Source organism: Falco punctatus (genome assembly GCF_963210335.1).
Source record: "Falco punctatus genome assembly, chromosome: 19".
NCBI lineage: Eukaryota > Metazoa > Chordata > Aves > Falconiformes > Falconidae > Falco > Falco punctatus.
In genome coordinates, this window is record NC_137599.1 from 5,557,351 (window position 1) to 5,575,100 (window position 17,750).

A 17,750-nucleotide genomic window follows, 5' to 3' on the forward strand; every position below is an offset into this window, starting at 1 on the left:
GGCAGCGCTGAGGGAGGAGCTAGGAGGTGTGCTGCTTTGAATGCTAATTAATTTAAAACGAAGGAGCATATGCTTAGGGGGCTAGCACTTCCCCAGGGCAGTGACTCATCCAGAAACACCCCCACATACTCCCTCTCCTCCCAGAACTGCCAGATCACTGTCACTCTCCTTGCTCCAGTCAAGCAGCATCTAGTGAGCGGCTCCCGCGGGATGTGTCCTGCCCCAGAGCCAGCAGCTCCCGCGGGATGTGTCCTGCCCTGCGGGATGTGTCCTGCCCCGCAGAGCGGTGCCAGGCTCGGCAAGTGACATTTCCTCCGAGGCCATGAGCCAGCACAGGTTACACTGGAAGGGAAGGGGGTTCTGTGACACCTTCATTTCTTTAAGCTGTGAGGGAGAAAGGTGAAAAGCAACAGAAGTAAAATCTTAATGCGGGTGAAGAAACACCACAGTTTGGAGAAAAAGTGTGAACCTGCTCTTTAAACAAGCCAACTGGCAGCTAAGCCTGTGCTTTGAGGACAAGGGCTTTGGATTATTGTTAACCAGGGAATTCCAGGTTTCTGGGATGCTCCTGCAGCTTTTGCACCTATAGATGAGACCATACAGGTGCCAACCTTAACCAGGGAATCCCAGGTTTCTTGATAGATGCTCCTACAGTTTTTGCACCTATAGATGAGACCATACAGGTACCAACCTCTTGATTACATTCCCCGCGTAGTCTGTTAGGCACTACCTCTTCAGTAGCTGCTACTGCAGGTACAAACAGTGTGAGCTTCCCCAGGCAGGGTGTCCAGGCAGCAAGAGTTTGCTGTCTCAGTGTTTGAAGAGATCAGGAGTGCTCTTGGGTCCCTCCTCCCAGAACTGCTCCGGGTCATGGCCCAAGCCAGCAGTCCAAGGCGAGGTCTGGATGCGAAATGAAGCCCCCCCGCTGGGAAGAGGTCTCCTTCACAAGTGCTGAGCTGCAGCGGAGCTTAGTGGTAGGTGAAGCATTCAGGACAGGGCGCAGGAGGGCGGCCGGCAGGGTTTGACCCATAGCCGATAGCGTCAGCTTGTGGCACTGCCACTCGAAAGCACCCAGAGCTGTCCCCATCCCGTGCTGCCACCCCCTCCCTCCCCACTCCCTAACCAGTCTCCCAGGCGAGGTGGTGTAGGAGAGAGGCAAGGACCAGTGGAGGGGGTGGCACTGGCAGGAGACCTTTGCCAGGCAAGTCCTGTTTGTAGCTGCTGAGATGTCCTAGTCCCTTCCTTCACGTGCACTTGTACTCGGCCCCTTCAAAGCATGTCAGTGTGTTGCAGAGTGGGAAACAGAGGGCGTGGGAAAGGCTTCCCATGGCTTTCAACTATGGAAAAAAATCCTTCGTGAGATTACATTCCAGCCTCTGCGAGACCAGATGTTTCCTCAAGGCTGTAGGTTGTCGGAGAGGGATTGCATGCACTTGTTGGGGACACAGTCAATGAGAACGGAGCCGGTGGCACACCGGGCTCTCTGGGTGCTGACAGCATCTGGCGTTACAAGAGGGTTTGGGGGCTCTGGATGTGCCATCGTAGCTCTCTGGCTGTAAATGATGTTGAATCCGTGTGAAAGAATCCGGTACCACCAAGTTTTCCGTGGTATGTGCAAAACCAAAAACCAAAAGCAAATGCCCATATTAAGTTTGTTTTTTTCCCCAAGCTGTATATATTTTTATTTCTATATCTATTCAGTTACTTATCTGCACACCTATTGTAATGACAGGATTTTGGAATGGCGGAGGAATTTGCTACTAAAGCACTGGAGCTGAAACCGAAATCTTACGAAGCTTACTATGCAAGAGCAAGGGCCAAACGCAGCAGCAGGTGAGGAGAGAGAGAGAAAAGTGCGAGGGGCTGGTCTCCTCGATGCCACATCGATGTGGGCATCCGCCGTGCAAAACCGTACCAGTGTCCCCATGGGAAGAAATGGCAAAGGAACGTTTGTTAATGAAATTACAAACCTCTCAAACTCCAGAGTAACACCCTCCCTCATTTGGTAATTTCTGGAGACAGCTGAACGCAAACGCGTTGAGAGGTTCGTCTTAGTTGAACTTTGTCTGAACGTCTCACTACACTGGAAACCTGACACCAAAGTTGAGTATTCTTTTTAAAAATACACTTTAGTTCAACCACTGCTTGGACTGGAAGCAAAATATGACTCATGGAAGCCCTGTGGTGGCCCATGTTGTGCAAGAGGGCAGGCTTATTCATCACGGTGATCTCTCCTGGCTTTAAGAGCTGTGAGTCTGTGTGTCCTGCAGCACTTTTTGCGAGGCAGGAGCTGCTGCCCAGCTGGGCAGTGACGGTGCAGCTCCTGCTCCCAGCACTGCAGCCGGCTTCCAGGGAGCCGCGGCACTGGGATCTCTCTGCACCTCCGACGGAGCCCAGAGGATTCCCTGCTTAATCTCCCCGAAGGCTAAAAGATGGGAGATCAGGTTCATTTCTAAGCCCATCAACGCCGTTCCTCAATGAGCTGGAGGGCTTGCTCTGAGCCCCGCGCTCCAGGGCTGGGCGCGCTGTCGTTGCGCACGTCTTAGTTGTAAACGGCAACCAGAACGCCTGGCGTGGCGGTGCAGAGAGTCACCAGTAGCCGGAGGAACGTCCAGCTCACCTGTGCCAGTACAGACCCCCCGCTTTGACCCTCCTTGCTGGAGGCGATGGGTGGGAGTGGGCTCCTGGCCACGGTGTGGGGGGCAAAGCCGTGCCCTTCTGTGGGGTAGAGGAGCCCCCCCAGCCGTGCCGCACCGGCCCCACGCCTGCCCTGCGGTGGGTTCCCTCCCCGCTGTGTCCGGAGCCCTTGTAAGGAACCGGAGGAGCCGGGTCCCTTCCCAGGCGGTCGCAGCCTCCCCACGTCCAGGCGGCCATGTCTGCCCCGGCTCCCTCCAGCAGGATCCATCACCACGCTGCCTCCCCTCCTGCATTTCCCAGCCTGTGCCCGGCAGCCCCCCGAGGTCAGCCCAGTCCGGGGAACAGGCGCTTCTCCCTCCGCCTGCTCTTCCATGGCTGGTGCCATGGCGTAGGCGGGCGTTGGGAGGTGTGAGGAGCTTCACTGGGGTCATCCTCCCAGATGACAGCCACGCTCTAACAGAGGGCTTTGCTCCAAAGCCAGCAGTGTCCCTGTAAGTGACAACCCCCTTCCCGACCCCCCCGCCTCCCGTTCCCTCCTCGCAGGCTGGCCTTCCCCTTGCAAAGCCTGCCGGGGGGCTGGTGCCCCCGCGCGCCGCTCGGGTCCTTCCTGCCGACGAGGTGAGCGGGAGCCATTGCGGAACTGGAGCGAGCGGCCTGGCCCGAGGCGCTGACCCACGCCCCGAGCTGCAGGGCACGGCGCTGTGTGCTCCCCGCGCCGGGCACAGCTTTACGTTCTCACGGGCGCAAGCGGTTGCGCCTCCGTCAGAGCTGCACTGCTTTGTGGTGGCGGCGAGCCGGGCTCTGGGCTACCAACGCTTTGGCTTCCCCTTCGCTAGCGCAGGGGCAAAGCTCCTGGTGGTGCCACGGGGAGTAATTAACGAGCCTGTAACGGACACCTCGGGACAGGCGTTTTTGCTAGTCTGGGTTGTGCCATCTCAGGACTCTGTTCCCCTCTTCTCCAGAATGGCTGGCAGTGTTTTCCTTCAGTTTGGATAAAATAAACCCCAGGGAGGCGTGTAAGGCAGAGTTTGAGAGCCGCCGCGCGTGGCAGCGGTCACAGGCATCTCCCTTGGTAGCACGGACACGCCACTTACCCCTCTGGAGCCTCCGAGGACGGCTCCGTTCAAATCCAGAGTAATTTCAGTTCTCATTTCTGTCCCTTTGTCAAGCAGGCAGTTTTCAGCAGCCCTGGAGGACCTGAACGAGGCCATCAAGCTGTGTCCCAACAACCGTGAGATCCAGCGGCTGCTGATGCGGGTGGAGGAGGAGTGCAGGCAGGTGCAGCAGCAGCAGCAGCAGCCGCCGCCGCTCCCGGTGGAGCCCGAGCCCGAAGCCCAGCACGAAGAGCTGTATTCTGTGCAAGATATCTTTGAGGAGGAATACCTTGAGCAGGACGTAGAAAACGTGTCCATTGGCTTGCAGACGGAGTCCAGGCCAAACCAAGGGCTGCCCATCATCCAGAGCCCACCCCCGTCCCCAGCTCACAGGGACTCAGCCTATATTTCTGGCTCCCCTCTCGGCTCTCATCAGGTCTTTGATTTCAGGTCCAATAGCTCCGTGGGTTCGCCGACCCGGCAAGGGTACCAGTCCACATCTCCTGCTCTGTCTCCGACGCACCAGAACTCGCATTACCGACCCAGTCCTCCGCACACGTCCCCTGCTCACCAGGGCTCCTCTTACCGCTTCAGCCCACCTCCCGTTGGGAGTCAAGGGAAGGAATATCAAAGCCCACCGCCTTCTCCTCTTCGTAGAGGTCCTCAGTATCGCGCCAGCCCCCCAGCAGAAAGCATGAGCGTTTATAGGTCACAGTCCGGCTCCCCGGTGCGTTACCAGCAAGAACCCAGCGGCGTCAGCCCGCTCCCCGGCAGACCAAAGTCTCCGCTCTCCAAGATGACGCAGAGATCTTTCCAGATGCCCCAGCTCCCCGTGGCCGTGCCGCAGCAGGGGCTGAGGCTGCAGCCAGCCAAGGCACAGATCGTGAGGAGCAACCAGCCCAGCTCCGCCGTCCACTCAAGTACTGTCATCCCAACCGGCGCCTACAGCCAGGTCGCCCACTCGATGGCCAGCAAGTACCAGTCGGCGTCGGGGGAAATGGGGGTTAGCCAGAGCCGGCTGGTCTACCAGGGCTCCATCGGGGGCATCGTCGGGGACAGCAGGCCAGTGCAGCACGTCCAGGCGAGCCTCAGTGCAGGGGCCATCTGCCAGCACGGAGGGCTGGCTAAAGAAGACCTTCCACAGAGACCGTCCTCGGCGTACCGGGGGGGCATGAGGTACAGCCAGACCCCTCAGATTGGGCGAAGCCAGTCCGCATCCTACTACCCGGTGTGTCACTCCAAGCTCGACCTGGAGCGTTCTTCCCTCCCCGCCAGCCAGCTGGGCTCTCCAGACGTGTCTCACCTCATACGAAGGCCCATCTCAGTCAACCCCAGCGAAATCAAGCCTCACCCGCCGACTCCGAGGCCCCTGCTCCACTCTCAGAGCGTTGGCCTCCGCTTCTCTCCTTCCAGCAATAGCATCTCCTCCACCACCAACCTGGCTCCCAGCTTCCGCCCGTCCGCCTCGATTCAGCAGATGGAGATCCCTCTCAAGCCAGCCTACGACAGGTCGTGCGATGAACTTTCTCCGGTCTCTCCCACGCAGGGGGGTTACCCCAGCGAGCCAGCCCGATCCCGGACCACGCCGTTCATGGGAATCATAGATAAAACCGCTCGGACTCAGCAGTACCCCCACCTCCATCAGCAGAACCGGACCTGGGCTGTGTCGTCGGTGGACACTGTCATTAGTCCCACGTCTCCTGGCAACCTCCCCCAGCCGGAATCATTTAGCCCGCCTTCTTCAATCAGCAACATTGCCTTTTATAACAAAACCAACAATGCACAGAATGGCCATTTGCTAGAGGAAGACTATTACAGCCCCCATGGGATGCTGGCCAATGGGTCCCGGGGAGACCTCCTGGAGAGAGTCACCCAAGCCTCCTCGTACCCCGACGTCAAGGTGGCAAGGACGCTGCCTGTGGCGCAGGCCTACCAGGACAACCTGTACAGGCAGCTCTCGAGGGACTCCAGGCAAGGGCAGACATCCCCAATCAAACCAAAGAGACCATTTGTGGAGTCTAATGTGTAAAAGACACTTGTTGGAGTAAGACCCTCATGTTTTCAGCACACACTTCCGAGCTTGATTTCCATGCATATTATGATTATTATTATTATTATTATTATTATTATTATTTTCATTTCTCTTTGGTAGCTACATGACCAAGTTTCTCCGGTACTCTGTGTGGTGGTCAGACAGCCATGCACGTGCTCCAGCCCTTTCGTTCCCCAGCTGACCGTGAAGCCAACATCAGCCGAGCCAGTATCGTTTGCCCAATTCCAGCTAAGATCCCAACCAGGATACCTTAGTGTGCGCGCAGGGTGGTCCAGAAATATCCCCTACGCAGCAGGAGGTAACCAGCTCTTTTTCAAGAGACAGTTGCATTCGATTTAAATTGGGTTTTTTTTGTCTTGCTGAGCTCTTACTCAGTTCTGGTGGGAATTCCTAGCGGGAGCAGGGCAGGGATCACAGGAGCCTTTCCCGAGGCTGCACCCGCAGGTCCCCGTGCCAGCCGGGTCCTTTGGCTCTCTACCCTCAAAGAGCAAATGACCCGCAGCGAGCAAGGGCACCATGTGCTTTAACACCAAGCAGCTGTGCACAGTAACCCTCCTGCTTCATCTGGTTTGGGGCGGTTTATTCTGAGTTGGATTCCTTCGTTATTTAGTCGCATCGTCAGCCAGAAGGGGCAGGGGTCACGCGGTGCTTTGCTACTTGCGAGCTGCCTGTGGGTGCCCCGGCGCTGGTTTGCTCTGGGGCGCTTTACACGAGCCTCAGGAGGTGAAAGTTGGCCCCTCGTACGCGTCGTAATCAGCCAAGGGAATTGGCCAGGAGCCTCTTGCGCGTGAACTGGGACGGCAACGACTGCTTCTTCGTACCGTTAGCGGGCAGCTGCACCTCACACACGGCACCGCATTTCCATCGGGACGGTTCGATGGCGGGGGTTTGATTTTGGTGGGGTGTTTTTACTTGCAAGGAAAAACAAAAATCTGACTTAGAAAACGGCATTCAAGGAGGAAAACCGCAATTTTAAAATTTTTTTTAATTATTTTTTTTATAATGAGGATGCATAACGTGGCATGATGGTTCCGGAGACAGGAAGGGTCCTTCTGTGAAGCCAGCCATGCAGCATCCCTTCCTTTTGGCTTGCTCCCACCTGGGGAGCCCGCGCCGTAGCGAGGGCTGTTCTCCTCTAAGATCCGTTCCCAGTATCCTGGGAAGCGATTGCCGTGTCCCATACCTGTAAATGATAGAGACCACGTTTTGCTTTCTAAGGAGCTGTAGTTAAAAGAGAGATATTTATAATTTATTTATGCAATCTATTTCAGGATATTTTTCGGTTTGGATTGTTTTGGGTGTTGGTTTGGTTGTTGTTTTTTTTTTTAATCAAATGCAAATCACGTCAAGATGTTGTGAAAAGCAGGGGACAGTTCCAAAATCCTTTCTAGAGGATTTTCAATAATTTTTCAATTATTGTCTGAAATTGTTTCGCGGGGTTGGAGGAGCTTTCTTTACAGATCCATTTATTACCGGTGGGTTTGTAATCTGCCTTTTCAGTTCCTGAGGGTGTAGGGCGGGATGAGCCGGGGCCGGGGGGAGGGGGGGGGAGCGATAACCCTGTAGCTTGTTTTAAAGCAAAATAGTGCCTGTTGCCCAACGCCAAACCTCACTCATATCAACTCGTCAGAGCGATGTCAGTGCTGAGCAGGAGGAGCGATACCTTTCGGTGTTTCCAAAGGGCTATGCGAATAGATTGCAAGACTTCTTGAACCAAATCGGGGGGGTCCAGCCTCTGCTGGTGTAAGTGAGCATATCCCCAGCGCAACATCAGTGCAGCTGCATCCATTTACACCAGCTAAGGACTCGGTCCGAAACTCTTAAGCAAACCATGGCTTCGATGGGGCTCTTTTTTTTTTTTTTTTTTTCTTTTTCTTTCTCCCCCCGCCCTGTGTATGGATCAACACATCTCGTTGCTGTTTCGTTGCCTAATTTGCTCAGAGCAAACCGGGACGTGCGCACCTCGGGGCGGTGGGGGCTCGTGTCTCGTAGACACATGAGAGTGTTCGGGGGGTGTTTCCTCTGTGGGGTTTGGTGGGGGTTGTGCTCTTTTGGGCTATTTGTCCAAGCCAGTATTTGGATTGAGGTTGGTGTTTTTATTCTCGAGGTGCAGCCCAGCACTGACTCTTTGCTTTCTTACAGGGCTCTGTAAAGCAGGGGGTGGACTGGGAGACCCCCCGGGCGGGTGGGCTCCCCGCGGCCGCGGGAACACTCAGCTCCATGCACTATTTCTTTCCTTGCAAAGGGGGTGTAATGGTTGATCGGGTTGGGGTGGTTTGTTTTTTTTTTCTTCCTCTCTTTTGAAGTAGTGTGTTCTGCTTTGTAAGGAATTACAGATTTTTTCTCTGCATACAGCGCATCAATAGCTAGGGCGTGCGTACCATGGGTCTGGAGTAGCGCCAGTCGCTTTGCTCAGCGCCCCCCATCCTCCAGCTTTCTGATCGAGTGAGTGGCTTCCTACCTTTAGTTGCTTCTTTGAAAGGGAAAAGTAACAAGTTGAGCCCCGTCCCTATTTCACGTGGCCGAGCCAGAGGCGCTGCGGCCGTGAGCCGGGTCTCTCCGCTGAGATGCAAACGGGACGGTCCGAAAGCAGCGATGCGAGAACTGCCCGTGCTTTGCTTTCGCTATTCACTGCCTTGTGCTCCCAGTACGGTCCTTCCGAAACGTCCCCTCACGGCACTTCTGTGTATAACTCTTGGGTTTATGAAGATGTTTTAAGGGAAAAAGAAAACAGCTCACACTTATAACACAAACACCAAGCTGAAAGAAGGCTTAAATACTGCGGTGTGCAGGTTTTTTCACGATACCACGTGTTACATTTTTCACAGGATTCTTGCACTAATGGTTTTCCATCTGTTCTCTCTGTAAATGGGTGCACTTTACTGTTTGAATTTGTTACTATGATAAATACTGGATATTTAAGCGTGAGTAGTGTCTTCATTAGAAAAATAGCAAAACAGCTCTTGTCTCTTAGTGTATTTTTCAAAAAAAAAAAGAAAAAAGAAAAGAAACGAAGCAATGAATCATAACATTTATAGCACAAGAACTGACTCTTGTATATAAGCATCAACAGATTGAGTAATTTTTAAATACAAAATTATTTGCAGTGGTTTTAAAGCACTTCCCCAGCAGTTCTCTGAGGGACAGTCGAGGCAGGATGGCCGCTGTAGTCCCCGGGTGGGTGAGGAGCACACCTCTCCCTGGAAAAGCTGTTTGTTACACAGTCCCCTGTGTCCACAAAGTCACGATTCGGATTTGGCGTGGACGGGAAGCAGAGGGGGTTTGGGTTTTGTGCTGTCGTGCGTGGTCCTGTCGTGAGGCGTGAGACTCGGGTGGCGCCGGTGGCCCTTCGCCTCGGTGTCTAAGGCCGAGATGTGAGAAGCCCGGGCCGCGGGGCGGGAGCACGCGCAGAGTTCCAGACACGGTGCTGTCTTGTCGATCTGTGCTACGTGTTTAATTACTCCTTGAGTAACTGGGATGCGGGACGATGCTGCCAGCCGGCGGCTCCAGCCCCTCCCCAGCTGCAGTGGCACCACGGGCAAGCCCCCGATTGTGATTCTTTGGCGCACGGAGTAAACCAGGTTCTTGAGGCCATTGAAAGCTGCGGGTTGGGCTCTTGGGGTGCATCGGGTGGGCGATGCCAAAGCCGAGCCCTGTGTTTGGCCGGCGTTCCCACCAGATGTCTCTCACCCTCTGCGGGCTGTGCCACCGCAGAGCCCAAAGCTTCTCTCCCAACTTGGGAGGGGGGGGGTCCACCGGGACCCTCGGCAGGGCCTCCCAGCTCTGGCTTTGTCTCCCAGGCTGGGAGGATGCTCTGGTCCCAGGGGAGGGGGCCACCCGTCTTGGGGGTGCTCTGCAGGGGTCCCCACCAGCCAGGCTGGCCAGGGCGTTGGAGGGCTTTGAGAATAGTCTTCAGCATCCACCTGGAGCGCGTAGGAGAGGGAGGGGTTTACGCAGGCAGATCCCTTGGGATCGGTCTGGAAAGGCAAAGGCGCTGCGCAGCCCGAGCCCCCTTCCCCACCCCGCTGCTGGGGGGGCACAGGCTGCACCGGGTCCCGGCAAACCAAGGCGTGTGTCCGTCCGTCCGTCCGCCTGGCACCAGTGCCCGCGGGGGGCCCTCCGGGCGCTGCTCCTTGGGGCTTGTTTCTTTCACCTGGCTGTAAAGAAAAGCGCTTGGCTAGCGTGAGCACTGGGGTGTGCGCGTGACAAACACCTAAGCCATACTTGGATTAAGTCCGGAACGGGGGTGGCTAATAAATTTGGAGCGATTCAGTCCCTTCGTACCAAGGTCGCTGTATATTCAGGGTTACCCAGAAGAAGTCCAGCTAAAACCGAAGTGCCAGCTCCACCTTACCTAGAGAAACAAGCAAGCCGGCGTGCCTGCTCGGCCCCCGTTCCTCGCCGGGGGCGTCCGCGGTGAGCTGTGACGAGCTCCTTGGTGGTTGTACTTTGCTTTAGTCTTGGGGAATTCAAAATAACTCTTCTGCCGGCGTTAACGGTGTTTAACCAAGGGCTTAGGGGAAGAGCTGTTGTACCCGCTGGGATCTCTGTGGATAAATGCCTTCACCCCATGCTGGTTGCTCTGCGCAAAGTCTGGTGGGGTGCATGTTGGACACAAAGCACAATGGTTGAAAGTTAATCTGCGTTTTTTTCAGATTTGTGTGAATAATTGCTGGATTTTCATTCAATCAAACTCTTTTTTTCTAATATAAACCACTAAGGGCTCAATTCTTTAGCAAGATGCGTTCGTGTCCAACTCCTGACTATACAGCTGGATCTCACCGCAACTGTTACAGACCTACCCAAGAGAAAACAGCTAGCGCGACTGTCACCGGGAAAGCCAACAGACACCAAACCCATCCGCCGTATCCTTTCCTCCTGCTCATTTTCTAGCTGTCACGGTACTGGCGAGTCAGCAGACGGGTCCCACCTGTCGGGATCGTATCCTATAGTCAGGAAAACAAGAGGGCTGCTTTGCCAAAAGACTCTGTCCCTTCCAGGTGACGCTGCCTGGGGACGGCGGTGGGTCGTCTCCTCCGGCGGGTTGGGGTCGTGCTGGGTGGGTGGGAGAGCCTCACGCCCCAGGAATCGGGTCACTTCGCCCGGGGTCTGCCTCGCTGTGCACTGATAAGCCAGACGCTGAGAGCAGCACCGTGCGCTACGTTCTGTTCTGTTGGTGCACCAGTAACCCAGAGACTCGCGTGGACTCTGCCAGTACTGCCGGCGTCACCTCTGTCCAGCCTTTTCTTTCCCATCGTGTTGCATTCAGCGTTTCGTCTCCCTTCTGTCTTCACATCCGAGAGGATCCGAGTTCGGTACAAACACGTACAGTACACACACCTTGTGCTTTGTACAATTCCCTGGTTGCCATCCTCCGAGACACTTGCTGGGAAGATCTTTAAGACACTTAAATTTTCCTTTAGCTTTTCTATAATTCCGATGTAAAGGACTTTCTCTCTGTACAGAATATTATTCAATGCATGTTCTGTTCTCTCTACTGATATATTGAACACCACACAGTTGTGATATTGTGCAGTGGGAAGAGCAGCCCCTGCCGACAGCGGAGGCGTTCGCCTCTCATGTATAAGGAAAGAAGAAAACATATTTTTTTCCTTTGCTGTATTTGCTTGAGCAGAGTTTTCTTGTCTGTACATGTGAGCTGTGAGATAGATGTGAAAAGTTCAAAAGAATGCATTCCCCCCCCCCCCCAATGTATACAGATTGTAATCTGTACAATGAAAACTGTATGTATGAAAAAAATGTACTTATTTATAAATGGTTAACACTTGGACATGGTGTCTGGCCTGGTGTTTTTGCCACACTGCGGCGAGCGAAGGAGTGTGCTACGGCTTCTCGGCATGGAAATAACCTGGGGATGTCAGGATGGCACAAGTATCAGGTCTGTCTGTCACTGCGGGGATGGGGATGGGGACCCGGCACCACTGGGAGCAGGAGGGGACAGAGGGGGCAGTGATAAAGTCGGGGGGGGGGGGGGGGGGTAACTACACCAGAGTTCTCTGCTTAAAACTGTGGGAAGCAGAGCTCGGTGCTGTGGACACTGGAGCCCTGCAGGTCCCGAGAACCCAGGTGTCTCCTCACTCCATCCCTGCCCAAACCCAGGGCTCGGTTTTGCAGCTCAGCGCCCCTCGCAGCTGTGAGCATCCTTGCCTCCAGCGGCTGGGATGGGCTGGATGGGCAGCGCTGGAAGGATGTGGCTCGTGGGGGTTGTGGTGGGCAAAGCCCCCCTGCCTGGGCTCGTGCCTCTGGCGGAGGCTGCGTTTGCTTCGCAGCACTGGGATCCAGGAGCTTCACCCGGGCAGCTGCCTGTGCCGTAACCCAGAAGGAAGAGGGGATGCTTTCAGCAGAGGAGACGAGCCCACATCTCAGGGATGCACCTTCTCATGGCAGCAGGTCTCCCCCACTTCCATGGGCATATCCAGTGCGTGGCCAGACCCTGGAGATGTCCCCATGGGGTCCCTCATGCAGCCACTGCTGAGCTCTGCAGTGCCGGCTGCACGGGCCCGGTGGGACAGCCCCATCCCGGACACCCTCCCTGCCCTCCCCAGCCCCGGGGGCAGCTCCTGTCCCAGCCCCCGGGGGAGCTTAGGGGGACCCTGGAACGGTGAGCTGGGCGAGCAGAGACGGGAGGAGGACAGGGTTAGCTGCAAACATTTATTAGGTTGGGAGCATCTGCTGAGCAGGCAACACATCGCGCGAGAGGAGGATACATTTCGGACACAAAGATGCTGAACCTGCGCAGGCGCCGGGTCGCTCCGAGCCCACGGGGAGCCCGTTGCGGGGAGCAGCCCCCACGCACGGCCGTGCTGCTGGCCAGCGGGACACCTCGTGATGGCAAATGTCCCCTCTGCCTGTCGGCGCTGGGACATTTGAGCTTCAGCCGCTCGCAGCAGGGAAATCTGGAGTCCTGTTCCCCCGTCCCCCTGGGACCCCTGTCCTTCGTGCCCCAGCACCGCTGCCAGCCCCTGGCCCTGCCTGTGGCACCGCTGTCCCCGTGGGGCTGGGGGCAGGCTCGGGGGGTCACTGGGGCTGTGTGGGGCAGAGCTGGGGAAGGTGAAGGCCAAGCAAGGCTGAACCCAACAAGCAGCGTTACAACATCAAGCGTGTCCTTCCCCAGCTGTTCTCATCACCCTGAGCTGGGTGACCCCAAGACACCAGGGCCGGGGTACAGGGGGACACCCTGAGGAGCCCGTGCTGGGGACCAGGGAGCTGGGGACGTCACTGGCTGCCACCACCGGGGCTCTCGCCCTCCGTCAGGGTCTTGAAGTCCATGGAGAGGGCCAGCTCCTCAGCCAGCGGCGGGCGCTTCCAGTCATCCCGCGTCAACACGTAGCCCACCACCAGCCCAAAGACCACCAGCAGCACCCCCAAGGTGTTGGCCAGGACACCCTCAGGCACAAAGTGGCTGTAGGAATCCCTGCGGGGGCGGAGGGGGATGCTCAAGCCTTGGGGTGTGGGTCACCTGTTGCTACCGTGGCTGCAGCCCCCTCCTCATCCTCATCCTCAGCATACGCACCCTGGGAAAGGTCCCTTCCCCGCAAAGCAGAGCAAGAGGGGAGTGCCCGTGTGCTGCTCGGCGACACTCTCGGTGACAGCAGAGAAAACTGGGGGCACAGTCCTACAGCAGGGGAATGGGCACCTCTCCTGCCAGAGGCAGGTGGCTCCTGGGATGCCCCATAGCTGTGTCCCCACGGTGCTGGGGCTGGGGGGCACCCCGATGTGCAGCTGGGGCTGTCGCCATGTCCTCCAGCTGCGGGGACAGGGACCTCGGGGACATGAGCATCCCAGGGGGGTTCTGAAACCCCCAGCTGCGGGGAGGTGGGTGGGGGGGTGGTTTATCCCCGTCCCCGAGGCAAGCTGTCGCAGGAGCTGACGCTTGTTAAACATCACCTGGGAAGTGACTCAGCAGCGGCAGAACTAAGGGCCCCGAGGGGACATTTAATAGCCAGGGAGCCACTGGCCCAGCAGGGGCCAGGCTCTGCCCCCCATCCCCCACCCCCCCCACCCCCCAAAGCTGGAGCAGCCCTTTGCGGGGGGTCAGGGGGATCTGGGGGGCTACCACCACCCCCAGCTTGGCCACCCACCTGATGTTGAAGAGGAGCATCTCGGTGATGCCCAGCAAGCAGGCAGCGATGGAGAGGGCAAAGAGGGCGATGCCGAAGAAGATGTGCTGGGGCTTGTACCGGCTGCGCAGCGAGAAGGAGGCACCGGGGAGCAGGAAGAAACCACAGCCCAGGAGCCACTGCAGAGGCACGGGGGTGTTACGGGGTGCTGCAAGGTCCCCTCCCAGCCGGGGGGGGCAGGGGGTCCCCAGCCCTCACCTGCAGGAGGTAAAGCACAAAGGTGGCCATCCCGCACCAGCTGTGCAGGCTGTACATGTCGGGGATGCCTTTGCTGCGATGGGACTCGAAGACAGCAACGATGCCTGCAGAGAGGAGCCCGTCACCGCCGGGGCCCGACCCGGCCCCCCCGCCCGCCCCGGCCCCCACGCTCACCGACGAGGGCGATGACCAGCGCCAGCCCATGGAGCAGCGCGTGCAGCACCTTGGTGGGGCGCTTGGCTTCGTGCCTGAAGACCCGGTAGACCAGGAGAGCTGCCAGAGAGAGGGCAGGTGAGCACCCGTGGGGGTCCCCCACCTCCCCAGCACCCCGCATCTCCCAGGGGGGCTGCACACAGGTAGGGGGGTCCTGGGGCATCTTCCCAGCCTCATTTGTCACCGTTTTGTCCCCTTCGCTCCCCACCCGGCTGCAGCTCTGGGGGCTTTGAAGTCTGCGGCCGGGACAGGGCGCTTGTCCTGCTCACCGTCACCTTGGAGGAAGACCATGCCCAGCACCATGCAGAGGGGGTGCACGTTGAACTGGAGGGGGCTGTGCCAGGCCACGCCGCCCCGGTAGCGGCCCAGCCAGGCGCCCGTGGTGGCCAGCAGCGTCAGGCCCAGCAGCTGCGACACGGCCACGTACGCTGAGAGCCCGGCGGGGCTGGCGGGTGGTGGGGCCCCGTCCATGCCGGCCTGCGGGGACAGAGGGGGGGCAGCGAATGGCCCTGCGGGGCAGCGGGGGTCCCGGCCGCCCCGGTGTGGGGTCCTGCTGCGGGCGGTGTCTGCCGCTCCGCCTCACCTGCCACCGCGCCCGACGCTTCCTGGTGCTGCCGGGGCGGCTGCGTCACCTGCACCCGGGGGTGGCTCCTGGCCATCATGGCGCAGCCAGCCCTGCCCCAGCCCCAGCCCCAGCCCCTGCCCCTGCCCCTGCCCTTATCCCACCTGCCCCTGCCCCTGCCCCTGCCCATATCCCACCTGCCCCTGCCCCTGCCCACCTGCCCCTGCCCCTGCCCCTGCCCCTGCCCCTGCCCATATCCCACCTGCCCCTGCCCTCCTGCCCCTGCCCCTGCCCCTGCCCATATCCCACCTGCCCCTGCCCTCCTGCCCCTGCCCCTGCCCCTGCCCCTGCCCATATCCCACCTGCCCCTGCCCCTGCCCACCTGCCCCTGCCCCTGCCCTCCTGCCCCAGCCCCACAGCCACACACCACCCCTCCATCCCTGTGCCACCATCCCCATCCCTCCCACCCCACGCCCATCCCATGTCCCACCCTCGCCACCTGCCCAGCTCACCCACCCCCAGAGCCCCACAACACCCCCCCAAACCCTACTAGTCCTCTAGGCAGCGCAGGGACAAGCGAGGCTGCTCAGGACCCCCTCCATGAAAAAAGTGATGGCCCCTGGGGCCATGGGGCTGGGCAAGCCCCGTTCTGGGGGGACACACGCAGACACATGGTGTCACCCAGCCGCAGTCCCACTCAAGGGCTGCCCCACATCCCCACAACCCACCTGCAGCCGCCTCACGCTTCGTGCTGGCTTATCCCCCGATGCTCCCCGTGGGCCTGGGGGTCAGAGCCACCTCCGCTGGCACAGCCACCTCTCCTGCTTCCCCCGCAGCCTGGGCCACCAAGTCCCAGCCCCAGGGGCCAAGGTCCCACCTCTGCCCTGGCCCCCACTGCGGCTGCCTCTGGGGAGGAGCAGCCACTGGCTGCGGCAGACAGACCCAGGCTGCTGCCAGGGCTGGGGGGAGCATGGAGGGCTGGGGGGTTCAGGGGGGGATGCATTAAGACCACGCACACACTTTATTCCCAGCCACCTTTATTGGATCAGCCGGATAAGTGGGTTACGGGAATTGGATTATCCCATTAGGCTGCACAGCAAAGGCTGCCTGCGCATGCCGGCCGCAGCGCCCGGGGCCATGGGGGGCTCTGTGGGTCGGGCAGGGGGACCAGGTGGAGGGGGCAGCGAGAGGCACCAGCTCCTTCCTGCATCACAGCCACCTGCCCCACACCCTCAGCACCACCGTGGGGCTGCTGGCTCCGGTGGGGGTCCCGAATGGGTGCCCATGCAGCCCCATGCATCCTCCCACCAGCTGCAAACATCTGGCCCCGCTGGCACTTGCACAGGGGGCCAACGTGGTCCCCAGCCGGGCTGAGGATAGAGGGACAGGGAATGACACCCCCACCAACCGCCCCCCCACCCCGACCACAGGACCTGGCAGCAGGATACAGGGAGGTGCCTGTTGGGAATTGCCCGTTGGTCCTAAAATTACCCCGTCCGCTGCTGCCAGCCACCACCAAGCGCTGGGACAGCCGGGACCCCCGCACAGCCCCCCCTGTCCCCTCCCTGCCCCAGCTCTGCCCCCCAAGTGCAGCCCCCAGGGCAAAGCCACTGCTCCCCACTTTTTGGGGAGGGGGTGACTCTGGTTAAACCCTTCCTACATGGCCTGGGGAGGGTGATGCTGTGAGCACCTTGTGTACCCTGCAGCCCCTCACCATGGACTCTGGCTGGGACCCCCAAAATCCCTGGGGGTGGGGGGGTCTGTGCTTTCCAGGGGGGCTATCAGCTCATGCAGGGGAGGGGGCTGACTGCAGCTCAGAGCTGGGGGGGACTTGAGTGATGTACTGGGGGGGGGGGGGAGGTGGATGCCCATGCAGCTGCCCCCCTGCCCCCCCCGCCCTACCTGTGGGTGCCGGGTGGTGCCGCCTGTGCCAGGCCCAGCGGTGACAGTGTCTGAGCCAGGGACAGGGACCCGCGTTGGCAAGGCAACGGAGCGATGGCAAAGCGGGGGGGCTGCATCCCCCAGCACCGCTGCGGCGGGAGGGTACCACTGCGGGCTGGGAGCCGGGAGGGGAGGGGGGTGGCATCACCCTGAAGGGGGGGGGGTCTGTGTGTTGTGGGGGTGGCCCCCGAGGGGTGAGTCACCGGCATCCTGGTGGGCCCCCCGCTGTGCCAGGCCCTGCCCCTGCCCACCTGAGCCCCCGCGCCCCAGGCTGCGAACCCCACAGCCCGGCTGGATGAGACCCCGGGGCCGCTAACGAGGGGCCTGCGTGGACCCGGCTTAATTAGTCCTGACACACGGTGATCCCCGGCAGCGGGTGATGTGCCCTTGGCCTAGCGGGGATTGGCAGTGGGGTGACATGTCCCCAGGGACCCCCCTCCTCCAGCTGCCCCCCTGCCCACCCCGGGAGCCCCTCCAGCACCGCCAGTTGCATCCCGCGCCCCGCCCCCGAGGGATGTCCCCGAGGGAGAAAAGCCCAGAGGGGGGAGAGGGGGGGAGATGGAAGGGGGAGGGGTTGGAGGAGAAGGGGGAGATGGGGTGATGGGGGGAGATGGAGGAGATGGGGGAGATGCGGGGATCCCCCTCCCCCGGCTCCTCCCGGCCCAGCTGCGGGCAGGGGGGGTTGGGGTGGGCAGCACCCCCAGACCAACCCCCGTCCCCGCTGTGTCTGTGGCTGTTCGTGTCTGTCCGGCCACGTGTCCGTCTGTGGCCCTGTGGCCGTCTGTCCGTCCGCCCGTGCGCCACTAGGTGGCGGCAGGAGCTCGGCCCGGGACCCCCGTGGGCTGCACGGTCCCAGCCCGGACCCCCGTGGGCTGCACGGTCCCGGGACCCCCGTGGGCTGCAGAGGGGAA

General features: G+C 59.5%; 2 protein-coding genes across 4 annotated transcripts in view; one reads left to right on the forward strand and one right to left on the reverse strand.

Annotated features, from left to right (window-relative positions):
* Window positions 1-11,575, forward strand: part of TANC2 (tetratricopeptide repeat, ankyrin repeat and coiled-coil containing 2) — a 242,739-nt gene extending 231,164 nt beyond the window's left edge. Inside the window, exons 26-27 of the mRNA XM_080369447.1 lie at window positions 1,733-1,833; window positions 3,810-11,575. Coding sequence (XP_080225573.1) covers window positions 1,733-1,833; window positions 3,810-5,760 — 2,052 coding nt within the window. The 3' untranslated portion in view covers window positions 5,761-11,575. The remainder of the gene's footprint in view (window positions 1-1,732; window positions 1,834-3,809) is intronic.
* An 80-nt stretch (window positions 11,576-11,655) lies between these two features.
* On the reverse strand, window positions 11,656-17,678 carry CYB561 (cytochrome b561). Of its 3 annotated transcripts, none has more exons than XM_080369976.1 (6): window positions 15,627-17,678; window positions 14,606-14,813; window positions 14,298-14,396; window positions 14,124-14,227; window positions 13,887-14,044; window positions 11,656-13,219 (listed from the first exon to the last, which is right to left on the reverse strand). In XM_080369976.1, exons 2-6 carry the CDS (start codon window positions 14,805-14,807, stop codon window positions 13,021-13,023), a joined length of 762 nt encoding a protein of 253 aa, XP_080226102.1. In that variant the 5' UTR covers window positions 14,808-14,813; window positions 15,627-17,678; the 3' UTR covers window positions 11,656-13,020. The 3 variants fall into 3 exon arrangements, with proteins under 3 accessions (XP_080226102.1, XP_080226103.1, XP_080226104.1); XM_080369977.1 differs by lacking the exon at window positions 15,627-17,678 and adding an exon at window positions 14,920-15,009; XM_080369978.1 differs by lacking the exons at window positions 14,124-14,227; window positions 15,627-17,678 and having other exon boundaries at window positions 13,887-14,123; window positions 14,606-15,030.
* Window positions 17,679-17,750: the final 72 nt, after the last annotated feature.

Excerpts from the sequence above, each read along its gene's own strand:
- CYB561 (XM_080369976.1), bottom strand. The coding sequence starts at position 14,807 with ATGGACGGGGCCCCACCACCCGCCAGCCCCGCCGGGCTCTCAGCGTAC. Across the intron at positions 14,397-14,605 it reads GGTCTTCCTCCAAGGTGACG|CTCTCCTGGTCTACCGGGTC; the intron begins GTGAGCAGGACA and ends TCTCTCTGGCAG. Across the intron at positions 14,228-14,297 it reads GCTGGTCATCGCCCTCGTCG|GCATCGTTGCTGTCTTCGAG; the intron begins GTGAGCGTGGGG and ends TCCTCTCTGCAG.